Below are 17560 nucleotides of genomic sequence, written 5' to 3' on the forward strand. Positions count from 1 at the left end.
CATCACCCTGAGGTGGACATGAGATGACTGTGACCATGACACAACCATGATCATAAGGTGACCATTACAGTGAGATACAACTGTGACCATGAGATCCCCAAGAGCATGAGATGATTGTGACCAAGACATGACCACAATGCAACCATGGCCATGTGGTGATCAGGGCCATGACATCGCCGTGACTCTGATCTTAATGCAACCACAACCATGAAATGATCAAGATCATGACAAGATTCTGACCATGAGTTGACCAAGAGATAACCATGACCATGACACAATCACAGATGTAAGATGACCATGATGTGATTGTGGCTATGAGCTGACCATGAGGTAACAATGAGATGACCATGACCATGACTCTGAGATGACCATGACATGACTGTGAGCATGTGATAGCTGTGACCAAGAGATGACAATGACATGACCATGACCATAACATGATCCTGACCATGAGATGACCATGAGCATGAGATGATGGTGATCAGGAGATGACCATCGCCATGATATAACTGTCACCTTGAGATGATTCTGACCATGACACGACCATGGCTGTGAGATGACCGTAATACGATTATGGCCATGAGTTGATCCTGGGATGACCATGAGATGACCATAAGCTGACCACGACCCGGCCATGGTCTGGAGCTCCCCAGACCCCATCACTGCCCTCAGCTCCAGGTTCATCCCGAGCTGAAATTGTTCATTTTCCATAGATAGTACTAAAATCTGAGCACGGCGCAGCCAATGGAGCGCCGAGAAATCAGGGACGTCACTGGTTGCCAGGCAGAACAGATTTCCCCTTCCCGCCCTTGGCGCGGCAGCCAATGGGAGGCTGCGTGTTGGGTGACGTCACCGCGCTAATGCGGAAGTGGCGAGCGCGGGGGGTGCCGGGATCGGGGCGGCGGTCGCGGATCGCGGTCGGCTCCGATCGATCCCGATTGATCCCCATCGATCCCTGGCCTTCCCCCGCCGCGATGTTCTTCACCTGCGGCCCCAACGAGGCCATGGTGGTGTCGGGTGAGTTCGGGGGGCCCGGGGGCTCCTGGGGTCCCTCAGAACTCCCGGGAACCCCCAAATCCCCTCAGAATTTCCCGGGAACCCTCAGAATTCCCCAAAAACTGCCGAGAAAACCCAGAATCCCCCCAAAATTTCCGTGGACCTCCAAAATTGGTGCAAAACTCCCGGGAACCCCCCGAATTCCCCCCCAAACCCTTCCAGGACCCCCGCCCCCGCCCTTCAATCTCCTGGGAACTCCCGGAATTCCCCAAAACCTCCCGGGAACCCCCAGAATCTCTCCCCTCAAAATCTCCTGGGAACCTGCAAAATCCCCCCAAAACTCTCCAAAGTACCTCCAGAGTTATCCCCAAAACTCCTGGGAACCCGTCCCAGACCCCCAAACCCACCCTGGGACTCCTTGGACCCCTCCCAACTCCCCCAAACCCCTCCAGGGACTCCCCAAACCCCTCCCTGAGGGTCCCCCCCCATCCACTTCGCCCCCAAGGACTCCTGGCAACCCCTCCCAAATTATCCCCCAATTTTGTCCCCCAAATTCCCCCCTTCAAAACCTCTGGGGTTCCCCCCTGACCCACCCAGCCACCCCCAAACTCCTCCTGGGACCCCCCCCCCAACCCCTCCCGGGGATTCCCGGGGGTGTCCCTGTGTCCCCCCCGGGGTTTTGGGGTCCCCCAGCTCTCGGTGCCCCCCAGGTTTCTGCCGCAGCCCCCCGGTGATGGTGGCCGGGGGCCGGGTGTTGGTGATCCCGTGCCTGCAGAAGATCCAGCGGTGAGGAGGGGCCCGGGGGTTTTTTTGGGGTTCGGGGGGTGGGGGGGATCCCCAGAGGTTTGGGGTGACCCCCCCGTACCCCCAGGATCTCCCTGAACACGCTGACGCTCCCCGTGCGCAGTGAGAAGGTTTACACCCGCCACGGGGTGCCCATCTCCGTCACCGGCATCGCACAGGTACCCCCAGAACACCCAAAACCACTCTGAAAATACTCCCAAAAATACCCCAAAAATACCCCCAAAAATATCCCAAAACAGCCCCAAAACACACACACAAAAAAAAAATCGCTGCAAAAATCTTCTCCTGGACATCCCAAAATCCCCCATCAAACTGCCAAAAATTCCCTAAAAATCCCCCAAAACTTCCCTCCTGGACTGCCAAAAATACCCTAAAAATCCCCTCCTTGGCCTCTGAAAATTCCCCCTCTGAAGCCCCAAAAATCCCCTCCTGGACTCCCAAAACCCCCTAAGAAATCTCCCATCAAAACCCCAAAAATCCCCTATAAGTCCCCTCCTTGATTCCCAAAAATCCTCCATCAGAACCCCCAAAAATACACTCAGGACCCCCCAAATCTTCCCCGGGATCTTCAGAATGCCCCTCGGTACCTCCAAACCTCCTCGGTCCCCAACACCCCACTGGGACCCCAAAACCCCCATTCAGAACCCCCCAAAATCTCTTTAGGATTCCACAAAATTCCCCTCTGGACCTCCCAAAATTCCCCCGGGACCCCCCAAACAAACCCCAAATATCCCACGCGGATGCCCCTAAAACCGCACTCTGAACCCCCGAAATCTCCTTGGAACCTCCCAGAAATGCTTCGGGTCCCCCAAATTCCCCCCGTGACCCCCCAAAACCCCTCTGGTGCTCCCCTGCCCGACCCAACCTGGGTGGCGTTGCCCTTTTAAGTGAGGTTGTGGTGGGGCCTACCTAAGCGCGTTCTTAAAGCGGCGATGGTAGCGGGAAGCGCAAAACAACGCGGGGGAGGGGAGGAGCCCTATAAAGGGGGTTTGGAGTGGTGGAGCCCATGGGAAGCATTTGTAGGGGTTAAAAACACTCCTAGAAAAGGCATTTAGGGATAGGGAATCCCCTAAAAGGAGCTCGAAGTTTCGGGGATCGCCAAACCCCTGGAATGGGAGGGGGAATCCTCCTTAAAAGAGGCTTGGAGTGGTGGGGACCCAAAAATTCCTTTAGAGGGGGAAAACCCCTTTAAAAATCCTTTAGAAACCCTTAAAAAAAAAAAAACATTAAAAACTTTAAAAAATGTTTAAATTCCCTTTAAAGACCCTATAAAAACGTTAAAAAACAAAAAAGGTTTGCGATGGGGCAGCCTCCCTAAACCTTTCTAAAAGGATTCAAGGTCAGATTCTTGAGGGGCTTGGTGTGGTGGGGACTCCGAAATCCCACTGGAGGGTCTTGACCTCCCTTAAAAGAAGTTTTTGTTGGTGGGGACCCCTTTAAGAGGGGTAAGACCTCCCAGAAATGGGTTGGGGGTGGTGGGGACCCCCAAACCCCTTCCAAGAGGATGAGACTCCATAAAAGGGCACTGTCCTCGTGGTCCCCACCCTATCAAGCAAGCAGCCTCTTAAAAGGACAGTGCCACACCTACTCCTTAAAGAGGCCACACTAATTTTGGGAGGTCCCAGGGATGGCTGGGGGGGGTCCCCAGATGATGCCAGCCCCTCCACAGGTGAAGATCCAGGGGCAGAACAAGGAGATGCTCGCAGCTGCCTGCCAGATGTTCCTGGGCAAGTCAGAGAGTGAGATCGGCCAGATCGCCCTGGAGACGCTGGAGGGTCACCAACGTGCCATCATGGCCCACATGACCGTGGAGGTGGGCCTGAGGGGAGCCACACCCTCTTTGGGGAACCCATGCCCCTCCCAAGAGAGCCTCACCCACTTGGGAGCCAACCAGCCCCTCCCCCCCCCAGTGGGATGTGGCCCCTTTAAGAAATCCCAGATCTATTTGGAAAATCCATTGGCCCAAAAATCACGCCCCTGAGGTGTCCCGACCCACCTGGATGGACACACCCCCTCAGGGGCTGGTTACACCCCCCCCCTTGGAGGGGGATGTGACCTTTTAAGAGACCCCTTCCCCATTTGACCCATAAGCTCCACCCATTGAAAAGCCCCACTCCTGGAGGAGGCCACAGCACTGGTGAAGCCACACCCACAACATTCCACCCTTTTGCCAAAGCCCCGCCCACCAGCACGAGATCCTCTTTCCCTGGCCCCACCCCCTTTAAAGTTATGCTAAATGTGCCCTGCCCCTGTCATAAGCCCCGCCTCTTTCCTGACCCCATCCAGTATTAGCCCCACCCCAGCTCAAAACCACACCCACCAACCCCCTCCCATGACTCAAGCCATGCCCCCTGGGTCAAGCCACACCCCTGCCCTAATCCTGACCCCACCCCTCAATGTTAGGGCATGCCCACCCACTCCCCCCAGTACAAACCCTACACATCGCCCCACCCCTTAAGCCACACCCACCTAGCACCACGCCCTTGCTCAAGCCATGCCCATTTTGGGTCAAGCCACAGCCCCTAAGATAAGCCACTCCCCTGACTCCACCCTTGGGTCAAGCCACACCCACCTGGTCACACCCTTTGCTAAAGCCACGCCCCTTGTGACTCATTCCAAGCCCCCTAAGCCTCAAGTCACACCCCCAAAACCAAGCCATGCCCACTTGGCTCCACCTCTTGGTTCAAGCCACACCCCTTGGTTCAAGCCATGCTCATTTTGATCAAGCCACATCCCTTGATCAAGCCACATCCCCCTGGTTCCATATCTCTGTACAAGCCATGCTCCCAAACAAAGCCACACTCATCTGGCTCCTCCCACTTTCTAAAGCCACGCCCAGTTGGCTCAAACCACACCTCACCTTAAGCCTGACCTCTTTCTGCTTAAGGCACACCCACAGAACCAAGCCACGCCCCTGAGATCAAAGCCACACCCCCAGCATAGCACATTGCCTGCCTGGCACCACCCATTGTCTCAAGCCGTACCCCCTGGATAAACTACGCTCACCAACCCTGTGCATTTTCTCTGCTAAGGCCCACCCCAATAAGCCTGGCCCAATTTAAACTCCACCCCCTTCTGCCCCACCCTGCTAAGCCCTGGCCCACTAAGCCTCACCCCTGTTTTACAAAACCCTACCCTCTTTGTGCGCCACCTTGCTAAACACTGCCCAGTTTGAGCCCCTGCTAAGCCCTGCCCAGTTTGAGCCCAACCCTGCTAAGCCCCACCTACTTGAGCCCCACCCCTCTAAGCCCCTCCCCTTTGAGCCCGACTCTGCTGAGCTGTGCCTAATTTGAGCCCCACCCTACTAAGCCTTGCCCCTTTTAGCCCCACCCCACTGAGCCCTGCCCAACTTAAACTCCACTCTCAGGCCCTGCCCAGCCAAGCCCCACCCCCATTTGAGCCCCGCCCCCCTAAGCCCCGCCCCTGCCCCGCCCAGGAGATCTACAAGGACCGGCAGAAGTTCTCGGATCAGGTTTTCCGCGTGGCCTCCTCCGACCTGGTGAACATGGGCATCTCTGTGGTCAGCTACACCCTCAAGGACGTGCACGACGAGCAGGTGACACACCTGGGCATGGCTGGGGACAGCGGGGGACACACCTGGGCACAGCTGGGCATGGCTGGGGACACCTGGGGACACACTTGGGCACAGCTGGGGACAGCCAAGATACACCTTGGATACACCTGGAGACATCTGGGGACAGCTGGCACATACCTGGGACAGACCTGGGGGGCAGCTGGAGATACCTGGGCACACCTGGGACACACTTGGGACACAACCAAGACACTCAGGACACACTTGGGACACAACTGAGACGCTCAGGACACACTTGGGACACACTTGGAGATGCCCAGAGACAAGATAGGGACACCTGGGACACACCTGGGCACAGCTGGGACACCTGGGGATGCCTGAGACACACCTGGGATTTGTCTGGGGGGATGGGGTTACACAGGTGGAACAGAGAGGTGACACAGATGTGACAAAGGTCTGACACAAGTGACAGAGGTGACATGGGTGTATCAGGGAGGAGCCACAGGTGTGACAGGTGTGTCCCCATGCAGGATTACCTACGCTCCCTTGGGAAGGGCTGCACAGTGCAGGTCCAGGGATGACACAGGTGTGACAGAGAAGAGACACAGATGTGACATAGGTGACAAGGAGGTGACACAGTTGTGACACAGGTGTGACGCAGCTGACAGGGAGGTGACACAGGTGTGACCGGTGTGATAGGTGTGTCCCTGTGCAGGATTACCTGTGCTCCTTCAGAAAGGGCTGCACGGCGCAAGTCCAGGGACAACACAGGTGTGACAGGGAGGTGACACAGGTGTGATAGGTGTGTCCCCGTGCAGGATTACCTGCGCTCCCTCGGGAAGGGCCGCACGGCGCAGGTGCAGCGCGACGCCCGCGTGGGAGAGGCTGAGGCCAAACGCGATGCTGGGATCCGCGTGAGTGACACCAGGGACACCTGGTGACATTGGGGGCACACCTGGAGACACACCTGGGGGCATCTGGGTTACCTTCCTGTCAGTCACCCCCCAGTATCCCCAGTACTCCCAGTGCTCTCCCTGTGGTCCCCAGTTCATCCCAGTGCTCCCAGTACCCCTGATAGCCCAAGTACCCCAATCCCCAGTGTCCTCCCAATGCTCCAGTGCCTTTCCAGTGCCCTCCCAGTGCCCTTCATGTTCCATTCCAGTCTGTCCCAGTCCCTCCCAGTGCCCCCAGTACCCCCTTCCCCAAACTGCCTCAGTACCCCCAGTGTTCCTAGTACTCTCCCAGTACCCCACTAATCCCACTCCAGCACCTCCCAGTTCTTGTCCAGCTCTTCCCAGTATCCTCAGTACTCCAGTCTCTCCCAGTGCTCCCAGTCTTTCTAGTCCCATTCCAGTTCCTCCCAGTCTTTTCCAGTACCCCCATTCTCCAAACTGCCCTAACACCCCCTGTGCACCCAGTGTTCCCAGTACCCCATCCCATTCCCCAGTCCTTCCCGGTCCCATCCCTGTGCACTCCCAGCCCCTTCCATCCCCTTCCAGTCCATCCCAGTTCCCTCCCAGTCCGACCCAGTCCATCTCAGTCCCTCCCAGTTCCCTCACAGCCCCTTCCAGTTTCCTCCCAGTCCATCCCAGTCCCTTCCAGTTCCCTCCCAGTCCATCCTAGTCCCTCCCAGTCTTTTCTAATTCCCTTCCGGTCCCATTTCAGTCCATCCTAGTTCCTCCCAGTTCACTCCCAGTCCCTTCCAATTCCCTCACAGCCCCTCCCAGTCTCTCCTAGTCCATCCCAGTCCCATCCTAGCCCATTCCAGTTCACTCCCAGTCCATCCCAGTCCCTCCCAGTTCCATCCCACTCCCATCCTAGCCCATTCGAGTCCCACCCAGTCCCTCCCAGTCCTTCCCAGTGCCGCTGTCCCCGCAGGAGGCGCGGGCGCGGCAGGAGCAGGTGTCGGCGCAGCTGCTGAGCGAGGAGGCCACGGCGCGAGCCCAGCGCGACTTCCAGGTGGCCCAGGCTGAGTGCGATGGAGCCGTCAGCGCCCGCAGGGCCACGGCTGAGCTGGCCTTCCAGCTGCAGGTGAGGACACACCTGGACATGGGACACAGCTGGGGCAGGGAACAAACACAGCTGGGACAGGTAATAAATGCACCTGGGACAGCTAACACTTGGGAGTGTCACAGGGCCATGGCCTATCTGGTGTTTCAGTTACAGGTAACTCACACATCTGGAGATAGGTAACAAACACCTTGTGGGGGGGGGAATGGGGGCTGGGAGCTCACCTGGAGCACCTGGAACACTCCAGAACACCTGGAACCTCCACATCCTGGGGTTACCTCCCAAATTTGGGTCTCTTGGGCCACCTGAGGACACCCCCAGGCTGCCTGAGCTCCCCCTAGAGATACCTGTCCCCCTTGTCCTTCCCTGATGGATTTGTGACCTGTCCCCTGTGTCCCCCATATCCGTGTCCGCTGTGCCCCTATCCCTGGGTCCCTGTGTCACCCGTTCCCCATGTCCCTCCCTTGATGGGTTTGTGAGCTGTCCCTGTGTCCCTTGTCCTTGTGTCCCTTCCCTAATGGATTTGCATCCTGTTCCTGTGTCCCTGTATCATCGGTTCCCGTGTCCCTCTCTGGATGGGTTTGTGACCTGTCCCTGTGTCCCTTGTGTCACCTGTCCCCCTGTCCCCGTGTTTTGCAGAGATAAACAAAACTTCACAACTTCGTGAAAGTTGTAAAGCTGGTATGTTTATTACTACAGTGCCGAATGCATGCGGAGATTGCTCTCCTTAAAAGACATGAGTACCTCTGGGAACTCCAGGTCCTTTTTTATCCTCCTCTCAGATACATATGCATGCCATTTCACAATAGGTTCATACATATTCATTTTTATGAATTTCACGTGACATTTGCTGCTAGTTTTTCTTTATCAGAAAGAACTCCTAGGTCAGGTTGACCTGCTCTCACAGCAGTCTCTGTCTCTCTTTATCACTCTCTGTCTACCCTCCTTATCTCTGTCCTTCACTGAAGCAGTTTCTCTGAGCCTAGGCTTTTGCAGTCAGGCTAAACAGCAATGTTTTCAAACTGCAGACCAACTCAAAGATGTACATTTCACCTAAATCAAAATGGATTTCTGCTCTGGAGAATTTCTACTCTGTCTCACCCATGTCCCTCCCCTGATGGATTTGTGTCCTGTCCCCATGTCCCCCACAGGCAGCGCGTTCCCAGCAGGCCATCGCGGCGCAGCGCGGGGAGGTGGCGCTGGTGGAGCGGGCGCAGCGGGTGCAGTTGCAGGAGCAGGAGGTCGGGCGGCGCCGCCAGGAGCTCGAGGCCACCGTGCGCAAACCGGCCGAGGCCGAGCGCTACCGGCTGGAGCGGCTGGCCGAGGCACAACGGTGAGACACCGCCCCTTTAAGGGTGGCCACGCCTCTCTGGGGACGAGCCCTGCCCTCCTCTGCTCGGGTGTGGTGGTGTTCTTGGGGTTCCACCTGTTGCCCTTTTAAGAGAAGTGTTGCCCTTTTAAGAAGCAACACCCTCATTGTGGTGGGTCCCACCAGTTTGGGTCCAGTCATTGCCCCTTTAAGGAGGAGCCATACCCTCACCCAGAGTAGGCCCAGTGGCAGTTAAGGTGTCCCATCCATTACCCTTTTAAGACAAGGATTGCCCCTTCAAGGAGAAGCCACACTTTCACAGTGGTGGGTCCCACCACCTTTGAAAAGCCGTGGCCCTTTTAAGTGAGCCGTCCCCCTTGAGAGAGAAGCCACGCCTCATCCCAGTCAGCCACCATCACAACTTGGTGGACCCCATCAGTCTGTAGCCATAACCCGTTTAAGATACATGTTGCCCCCTCTTGGTTGCTGTCACTGCCCTTTTAGGTCCCATTGCCCTTTTTAAGATAAGCCATGCCCCTTCAAACAAACCACACCCCACTGGTGGGCCCACTCATATTGCACCATTGCCCCTTTAAGAGCAGCATTGCCCCTTTGAGAGCAGTCCCGCCCCCTGACTTTGCGCCCCCTACAGGACACAGGTGCTGCTGCAGGCAGAGGCTGAGGCCGAGACCCTCAAGGTGAGTCTGGGGGTCCCAGGAGAATTTGGGGGGTCCCAGGTGAGGTTTGGGAGTCACAGGTGAGATTTAGGGGGTCCTGAGGGAATTTTGGTGGTCCCAGTTGGATTTTGTGGCCCCAAATCTGGGAATTTTTGGGTTCTCTGGGAAATTTTGGCTCTCCCAGAATTTCAGGGGGTCCTGATCTTGTTTTGGGGTTCTCAATCCCATTTCCCAGGTCCCCAATCCTGTTTCATGACTCTGATCCGGTGTTGGTATCCCTGATCCCATTTCCATTGTCCCCAATCCCGTTCCTGGGTCCCCAATCCTGTTTCAGGTCTCCAGTCCCGTTTTGGGTCCCTGATCCCCTGCTGGTGTCCCCAATCCCCTTTTGGGCCCTGATCCAATTCCTGGGTTCCTGATCCTGTTTCTGGGTCCCTGGCTCATTTTGAGTCTCTGATCTCGTGTTGGGTTCCTGATCCCATTTAGGGTCCCCAATCCCGTTTCCTGTCCCTGATACTGTTTTGGGTCTCCTATCCTATTTTGGGTGCTCGATCCCATCTTGGTGTCCCCAATCCCATTTGGCTCCCCAATCCTGTTTAGGGTCCCCCATCCCATTTTGGGTCCCCAATCCCATTTTGTGTCACTGATCCCATTCCTGTGTTCCCAATCCCATTTACAATGTCCCCGATCGTGTTTCGAGTCCCAATCCTGTTTTGGGGTTCCCGATCCCGTTCCTGGGGCTCTGCCCCCATTTTTGGGTTCCTGATCCCATTTTTGGGAGTTCTGTCTCTATTCTGGGTCCCCGATCCCGTGTCGATGACCGTGATCCCCTTTGGGTCCCTGATCCCATTTCCAATGTCCCCAGTCCCGTTTCATATCCCCAATCCCATTTCCGATTTCCCCAATGCCATTTCGGGTCCCCGATCCTGATTTTGGGTTCCCAGCCCCATTTCTGAGCTCTCTGACCCCATGTCTATGTCCCCAGTCCCATTTTGGTGTCCCCAACCCCATTCATGTCCCCGCAGGTGACAAGCGCTGCCCACGCCATGGCCCCTCATATCCATGCCTGGGTTCCCAATCCCACTTTGGGTTCCCAGTCCCACTTCCCATGTCCCCAATCCCATTTTGGTGTCCCCAATCCCATTTTGGTGTCCCCAGCCCTGTTTCATGTCCCCACAGGTGACAGACGCTGTCTGTGCCGTGGACTCTCATGCCCATGTCTGGGTTCCCAATCCCGTTTTGGGTTCCTAATCCCATTTCTGATGTCCCCATCCTCATGTCCATGTCTCCAATCCCATTTCCCATGTCCCCAATCTCATTTCCCATGTCCCCAAACCCGTTTTGGTGTCCCCATCCCATGTTGTGTCCCTGATTCTGTTTTTGGGGGTTCTGTCCCCATTTTGTGATTCCAATTTGGTGTTGGTGTCCTCAATCCCATTTCCAATGTCCCCAATCCCATGTTGGTCTCCTCAATGCCATTTCCAATGTCCCCAGTCCCATTTTAGTGTCCCCAATCCCATTTTGGTGTCCCCAGTCCCATTCGTGTCCCCACAGGTGACAGGTGCTGCCCATGCTGTGGCCGTGGCCTCTCATGTCCATGCCTGGGTTCCCAATCCCATTTCCCATGTCCCTAATCCCATTTCCAATGTCCCCAGTCCCATTTTGGTGTTCCTAATCCTGTGTCATGTCCCTGATCCCATTTTTGGGGGTTCTGTCCCCATTTCATGTCCCCAGTCCTGTGTCAGTGTCCCAAATCCCATTTCCAATGTCCCCAATCCCATTTTGGTGTCCCCAATCCCATATTGTGTCCCCGCAGGTGATGGGTGCTGCCCATGCCACAGCTGTGGCCTCTCATGTCCAAAAGGTTCCCAATCCTTTTTGGGTTCCCAATCCCATTTCCCATGTCCCCAACCCCATGTCCATGTCCCCAGTCCCATTTTGGTGTCTGCAATCCCATTTTGGCGTCCCCGCATGTGTCAGGTGCTGCGCGTGCCATGGCGTGGCCTCTCGTGCCCATTCCCATGTTCCCAATCCCATTTCCCATGTTCCCAATCCCATTTCCCATGATCCCAATCCCATTTCCAACATCCCCAGTCCCATTTTGGTGTCCCCAATCCCATGCTGGTGTCCCTGCAGGTGACAGGCGATATCTGCGCCGCGGCTGTTGTCTCTCATGCTCGTGTCTGGTTTCCCAATCCCATTTCCAACGTCCCCAATCCCATTTTGGTGTCCCTAATCCTGTGTCGTGTCCCTGATCCCATTTTTGGGGGTTCTGTCCCCATTTCGTGTCCCTAGTCTCGTGTTGGTGTCCTCAATCCCATTTCCAATGTCCCCAATCCCATTTTGGTGTCCCAGTCCCCTATTGTGTCCCTGCAGGTGACGGGTGCTGCCTGTGCTGTGGCCATGGCCTCTCATGCCTCTGAGTTTCCAGTCCTGTGTCCATGTCCCCAGTCCCATTTCTGATGTCCTCAACCCTGTATCCATGTCCCCAGTCCCATTTTGGTGTCCCCAACCCCTACTAGTGTCCCTGCAGGTGACGGGCTGCAGCCATGACCTCTCATACCCATGCCTGAGTTCCCAATCCCATTTCCCATGTCCCCAGTCCCCAATCCCATGTCCATGTCCCCACAGGTGACAGGTGCTGCTTGTGCTGCAGCTGTGGCCTCTCATGCCCATGCCTGGGCTCCCAGTCCCATTTTGGTGTCCCTAATCCCATTTCCCATGTCCCCAAACCCATTTTGATGTCTCTAATCCTGTGTTGTGTCTCTGATCCCATTTTGGGGGGTTCTGTCCCCATTTCGTGTCCCCAGTCCCGTGTCAATGTCCTTAATCCCATTTCCAAAATCCCCAGTCCCATTTTGGTGTCCCCAGTCCCATGTTGTGTCCCCACAGCTGACGGGCACTGCCCGTGCCATGGCCATGCCCTCTCATGCCCATGCTTGAGGTCCCAATGCTGTTTTGGGTTCCCAGTCCCATTTCCCATGTCCCCAGTGTCATTTCTGATGTCCCCAACCTGTGTCCATGTCCTCAGATCCCATTTTAGTGTCCCCAACCCCATTTCGTGGCCCTGCAGGTGACGGGCGCTGCCTGTGCCGTGGCGTCTCGTGCCCGTGCCTGGGTTCCCAGTCCCATTTCCCACATCCCCAGTCTCATTTTGGTGTCCCCAACCCCTGTCATGGCCCTGCAGGTGACAGGTGCAGCCCGTGCTGTGGCTGTGGCCTCTCGTGCCTGTGCCTGGGTTCCCAATCCCATGTCAGGCTCCTGATCATGGTTTTGGGGGTTCTGTCTCTATTTTGGTGTCTCCAATCCCATGTTGTGTCCCCGCAGGTGACAGACGCTGCCCGTGCCGCGGCCTCTTGTGCCCATTCCTGGGTTCCCATTTCCAATGTCCCCAATCCCATTTCCCATATCCCCAATGCCATTTGGGTGTCCCGAGTCTCATTTTGGTGTCTGTCCCCAATCCCATTTTGGTGTCCCCAATGCCATTTTGGTGTCCCCGCAGGTGACAGGCTCTGCCCATGCTGTGGCCTCTCATGTTGATGCCTGGGTTCCCAGTCCCATTTCCAATGTCCCCAGTCCCATTTCCCATGTCCCCAACCCCATTGGTGTCCCCACAGGTGACAGGTGCTGCCCGTGCCGCGGCCGTGGCCTCGTGCCTGTGCCTGGGTTCCCAATCCCATGTTAGGTTCCTGATCATGTCTTTGGGGGTTCTGTCCCCATTTTGGTGTCCCCAATCCCATTTTGGTGTCCCCACAGGTGACAGGCGCTGCCCGTGCCGCAGCCGTGGCCTCTCGTGCCCATGCCTGGGTTCCCAATCCCATGTTAGCTTCCTGATCACGTTTTTGGGGGTTCTGTCCCCATTTTGGTGTCCCGAGTCTCATTTTGGTGTCCCCAATGCCATTTTGGTGTCCCCGCAGGTGACAGGCGCTGCCCGTGCCGCGGCCGTGGCCTCTCGTGCCCGCGCTGAGGCTGCGGCGGCTGCGGCCAAGGCCGAGGCCTTTGGGCAGTTCCAGGACGCGGCCGTGGTGGATCTGGTGCTGCAGAGGCTGCCCCAGGTGGGGACACTGGGGACAGCTGGGGACAGCTGGGGATGTTTTGGGGATGTTCTGGGGATGTTACTTTAAAGACCCTTGGGGACCTTTCGTGGGGACATTTTGGGGATACTTGAGGGACATTCTCAGGATGTTTTGGGGACACTTTGAGGACTCTTGGGGACATTTTGCAAACACTTGGGGACACTTTGAGGGTGTTTTGGGGACACTGGGGACACTTTGGGAATGTTTTGGAGACACCTGGGGATCCCTGATTTTGGGATTTATTTTGGGGTTCCCCTATTTTAGGGTTGATTTTGGGGATTCCTGAACTGGGGACAGGAATTTAGGGATCCCAGGATTGTTCTGATTTTGGGGATCCCTGATTCTGGGGATCCCTGTTTTGGGATCCCTGATTTTGGGATCCCAGATTTGGGGCCAATTTCAGGGCTGATTTGGGGATCCCCATTTTGGGGCTGATTTCAGGATCCCTGATTTGGGGCTGACTTCAGTATCCCCAGTTTGGGCCTGATTTGGGGATGGCTGATTTTGGGGATGATTTTGGTATCCTAGGTTTGGGGTGGATTTTGGGATCCCTGATTTGAGGCTGATTTTGGGATCCCTGATTTAGGGTTGATTTTGGGGCTGATTTTAGGATCCCAGGTTTGGGACTGATTTTGGGATCCTTGATTTGGGATCCCTGATTTTGGGATCCCTGACTTCAGAGTCCCAGATTTGGGACCTATTTCAGGGCTGATTTTGGGATCCCTGATTTTAGGTTCCCAGGTTTGGGGCTGATTTGGGCATCCCTGATTTGGGGGCTGATTTTTGGATCCCTGATTTTGGGATTCCTCATTTCAGGATCCCTGATTTGGGGCTGATATCAGGAACCCTGATTTGGGCCGGGACTGTTTTGGGGCTGATTTTGGGATCCCCGATTTCGGGATCCCCAATGTGGGACAAATTTCAGGGCTGATTTGGGGATCTCTGATTTGAGGATTCCTGATTTGGGTGCAATTTGGGGCTGATTTTAGGATCTCAGATTTGAGGGCAAATTTTGGGGCTGATCTGGAGATCCCTGATTTTGGGATCCCTGATTTGGGGCTGGTTTTGGGGCTGATTTTAGGATCTCAAATTTAGGGCTGATTTCAGGATCCTCAGTTTGGGGCTGATTTGGCTGCTCATTTGGGGATCCCTGACCTGGGGCTGACTTGGGGATCCTTGATTTGAGTTAATTTTGGGATCCCTGATGCGAGGCTGATTTGGGATCCCTGATTTGGGGCCAATTTGGGGGCTGATTTGAGGATCCCTCATTTTGGAATCCCAGATTTGGGGCTGATTTTGGGATTCCTGCTGTTGGGCTGATTTGAGGATCCCCAATTTGTGGCTGATTTTGGGATGCCCAATTTGGGGACAATTTTGGGGGTGATTTGGGGATCCTCAGTTTGGGGCTGATGTGGGGATCCCTGGCTGGGGGCTGATATTGGGGTTGATTTGGAGAATCCCTGACCTGGGGCTGATTTTGGGATCCCGTTTGGAGCTGATTTTGGAGCTGATTTTGGGGCTGATTTTGGGATCCGTTTGGGGCAGGTGGCCGAGGCGGTGGCGCAGCCGCTGCTGGGGACGCGCCGGGTGACGCTCGTGGGCGGCTCCGGGGCCGTCGGGGTGGCCAAAATCCCCTCGGAAATCCTGGACTTGGTCACGCGGCTGCCGGGGGCCGTGGGGGCGCTGGCCAGGGGCTCCCAGGTGAGATGGGGGAATTCGGGGAATTCTGGGGTCCCAGAGAGGATTTGGGGGGGTCCCAGGGTGAATTTGGGGGATTTTGGCGGGTGCCAGGGGGGATTTGGGGAGTCTCAGGTGGGTATTTGGCAGATTTTGGGGGGTGCCAGGGGGGAATTTGGGCTCCCAGGTGAGCTTTAGGGGAATTCGGGGGATTTGGGGGTAGCAGGTGGATATTTGGGGGATTTTGGGGAGTCCCAAGAGGGATTTGGGGGGGTCCCAGGTGAGCTTTAGGGGGATTTGGGTGTTTTGGGTTCCTGGGGGGGTTTTGGGGCTCCCCAGTGAGCTTTAGGGGAATTCGGGGATTTTTGGGGTACCAGGGGGGATTTGGGTGGTCCCAGCTGGATATTTGGGGTCCCAGGTGAGCTTTAGGGGGATTTGGGGTCCCAGGGGGGAATTTTGGGGCCCCCAGGTGAGCTCACAGGATTCAGGGGGTTTGGGGGTGAATTTGGGGGTCCCGGGTGGAGTTTGGAGCAGCCCAGGTGAATTTTGGGATGGTTTTGGGGTGAATTTGGGGGATTTTGGATGGTCCCGGATGGGGTTTGGAATTCCCAGGTAAGTCTGGGGAATCCTGGCAGGATTTTGGGGCCACAGGTGGATTTTAGGTGTCCCAGATGAGGTTTGAGGGGAATTTGGGGGATTTTGGGGGGTCCTGGAGAAATTTGAGTGGGGTCCCAGATGGATTTTAGGGTGAATTTGGGGAATTTTGGGTGGTCCTGCATGGGGTTTGGGGGTCCCAGGTGAATTTGGGGAATCCTGGAAGAAATCTGGGGGTCCCAGATGGAATTTGGGGTGAATTTGAGAGGTTTAGGGGGTCCTAGGAAGAAACCGGGGTCTGAGTGGATTTTGGGGGGTCCCAGATGGATATTGGGGAATTTTGGGGGATCCTGGATGGGTGTAAGGAGTCCCAGATGGGGTTTGGGGAAGTCCCAGGTGAGATTTGGGGTAAATTTTGGGGTTCCCAGGTGGATTTTAGGGTGAATTTGGGGGATCTGGGAGCCCAGGGGGATTCTGGGGGGTCCCCGATGGATTTTGGAGGTCCCCCGTGAGTCTGGGGAACCCTGAGAGGATTTTGGGGTCCCAGGTGGAATTTTGGAGGTCCCAGGGGAGGTTTGGGGGTCCCATTTGGATTTTGGGGTGAATTTGGGGGGATTTTGCGGGGTCCTGGACAGGTTTGGGGGTCCCAGGTGATTTTTGGGGTGAATTTGGAGGAATTTTGGGGACCCCTGGGAGGACGTGACACCCCCAGGTGCCCCCTGTCCCCCCTTGTCCCCTCAGGTGACCCCGACGGAGCCCGAGGGTGGCACCGGAGCCACTGAAACCTCTCAAAATTCCCCCAAAGTGTCCCTGAGTGTCACCCCCCAGTGACACCAATGTCCCCAAGTGCCACCACCCACCCAGAGCCACTGGGACCCCGCTGTGTCCCCAAAGTGCCACCCAAGTGCCACCAGCCCCTGATGCCACTGCTTCCCAAAGTGCCACCGGTGGCTCCTGAGGCCACCAAGATGCCACCGACCCCCAAGTCCCTTTGTCCCTAGAGTGCCACCATGCCTTGCATGTCCCCAAAGTGCCACTGCTGCACTGTCAGCATGTCCCCAAATGTCATCATGTCCCCCACGTGTCCCTGTGATGCCACTGTCCCAACGTGCCACGGTGTCTCCTAGCTGTCCCAGAAGTGCCACCACCCTCCAATGTCACTTAGTCCCTTAAGTGCCATGCCCAAATGTCCCCAAGGTGCCACCACCCCCTGTGGTGTCCCACAAGTGCCACCCCCGAATGTCAGCACGTTCTCTAAGTGTCCCCAGAGTGCCACCACTACCCCTATGTCCTCTGAGTACCCAGAATGCCACCACTGCACTGTCACCCTGTCCCAAGTGTCCCCAAGGTGCCACCTTGTCCCTGAAGTGCTAGGTCAATCAATGTCCCTACGGTGCCACCACCCTGTGTCCAGAAAGTGCCAGTACCCCCAAGTGTCACTATGTCAATAAAGTGTCCCCAAGGTGCCACCACAGCAGTGTTCCTGTGTCCTTTAAGCGCCACCACCCCTGCAGTGCCTCCAGAGTGCCACTGTGTCCCCAAAGCGTCACTCACATACCACCATCCTCTTTCATCATGTCCCAAATGTGTCCCCAAGGTGCCACCACCTCCCAATGTCACCTTGTCCCCAAAGTGCCACCACCCCTTGCATATCCCTAGTGTCACCCTTTAACGCCATCATGTCCCCACGTCCCCAAAGTGCTGCCACCCCCCACGTCCCCATTCTCTGTAAGTGCCCACCTTGTCCCTTGTCCCCAAGGTGTTCCCAAGTGCCACCACCCCTGGTGCCACCTGAATGTCCCCAACCAGTGACATTCTCATGCTGCCACCACTGACAAATGGACACCTTCCGGGCACTGTGGGGAGAGGAGGGGACAGGTGACAT

At 56.2% G+C, this 17560-nt stretch overlaps 1 protein-coding gene across 1 annotated transcript; it reads left to right on the forward strand.

Moving 5' to 3' along the window:
• The first annotated feature begins 921 nt into the window (after positions 1-921).
• Positions 922-16863, forward strand: FLOT1 (flotillin 1). Its single transcript, XM_058040555.1, has 12 exons — positions 922-1017; positions 1707-1782; positions 1868-1958; positions 3470-3613; positions 5237-5356; positions 6151-6246; positions 7211-7363; positions 8494-8675; positions 9304-9349; positions 13246-13383; positions 14950-15105; positions 16417-16863. The coding sequence occupies exons 1-12, from the start codon at positions 975-977 to the stop codon at positions 16504-16506; spliced, it is 1335 nt and encodes a 444-aa protein (XP_057896538.1). The 5' UTR covers positions 922-974; the 3' UTR covers positions 16507-16863.
• The last annotated feature ends 697 nt before the right edge of the window (positions 16864-17560 follow it).

Source organism: Melospiza georgiana, chromosome 25 (assembly GCF_028018845.1).
Source record: "Melospiza georgiana isolate bMelGeo1 chromosome 25, bMelGeo1.pri, whole genome shotgun sequence".
In the NCBI taxonomy this organism is placed as follows: domain Eukaryota; kingdom Metazoa; phylum Chordata; class Aves; order Passeriformes; family Passerellidae; genus Melospiza; species Melospiza georgiana.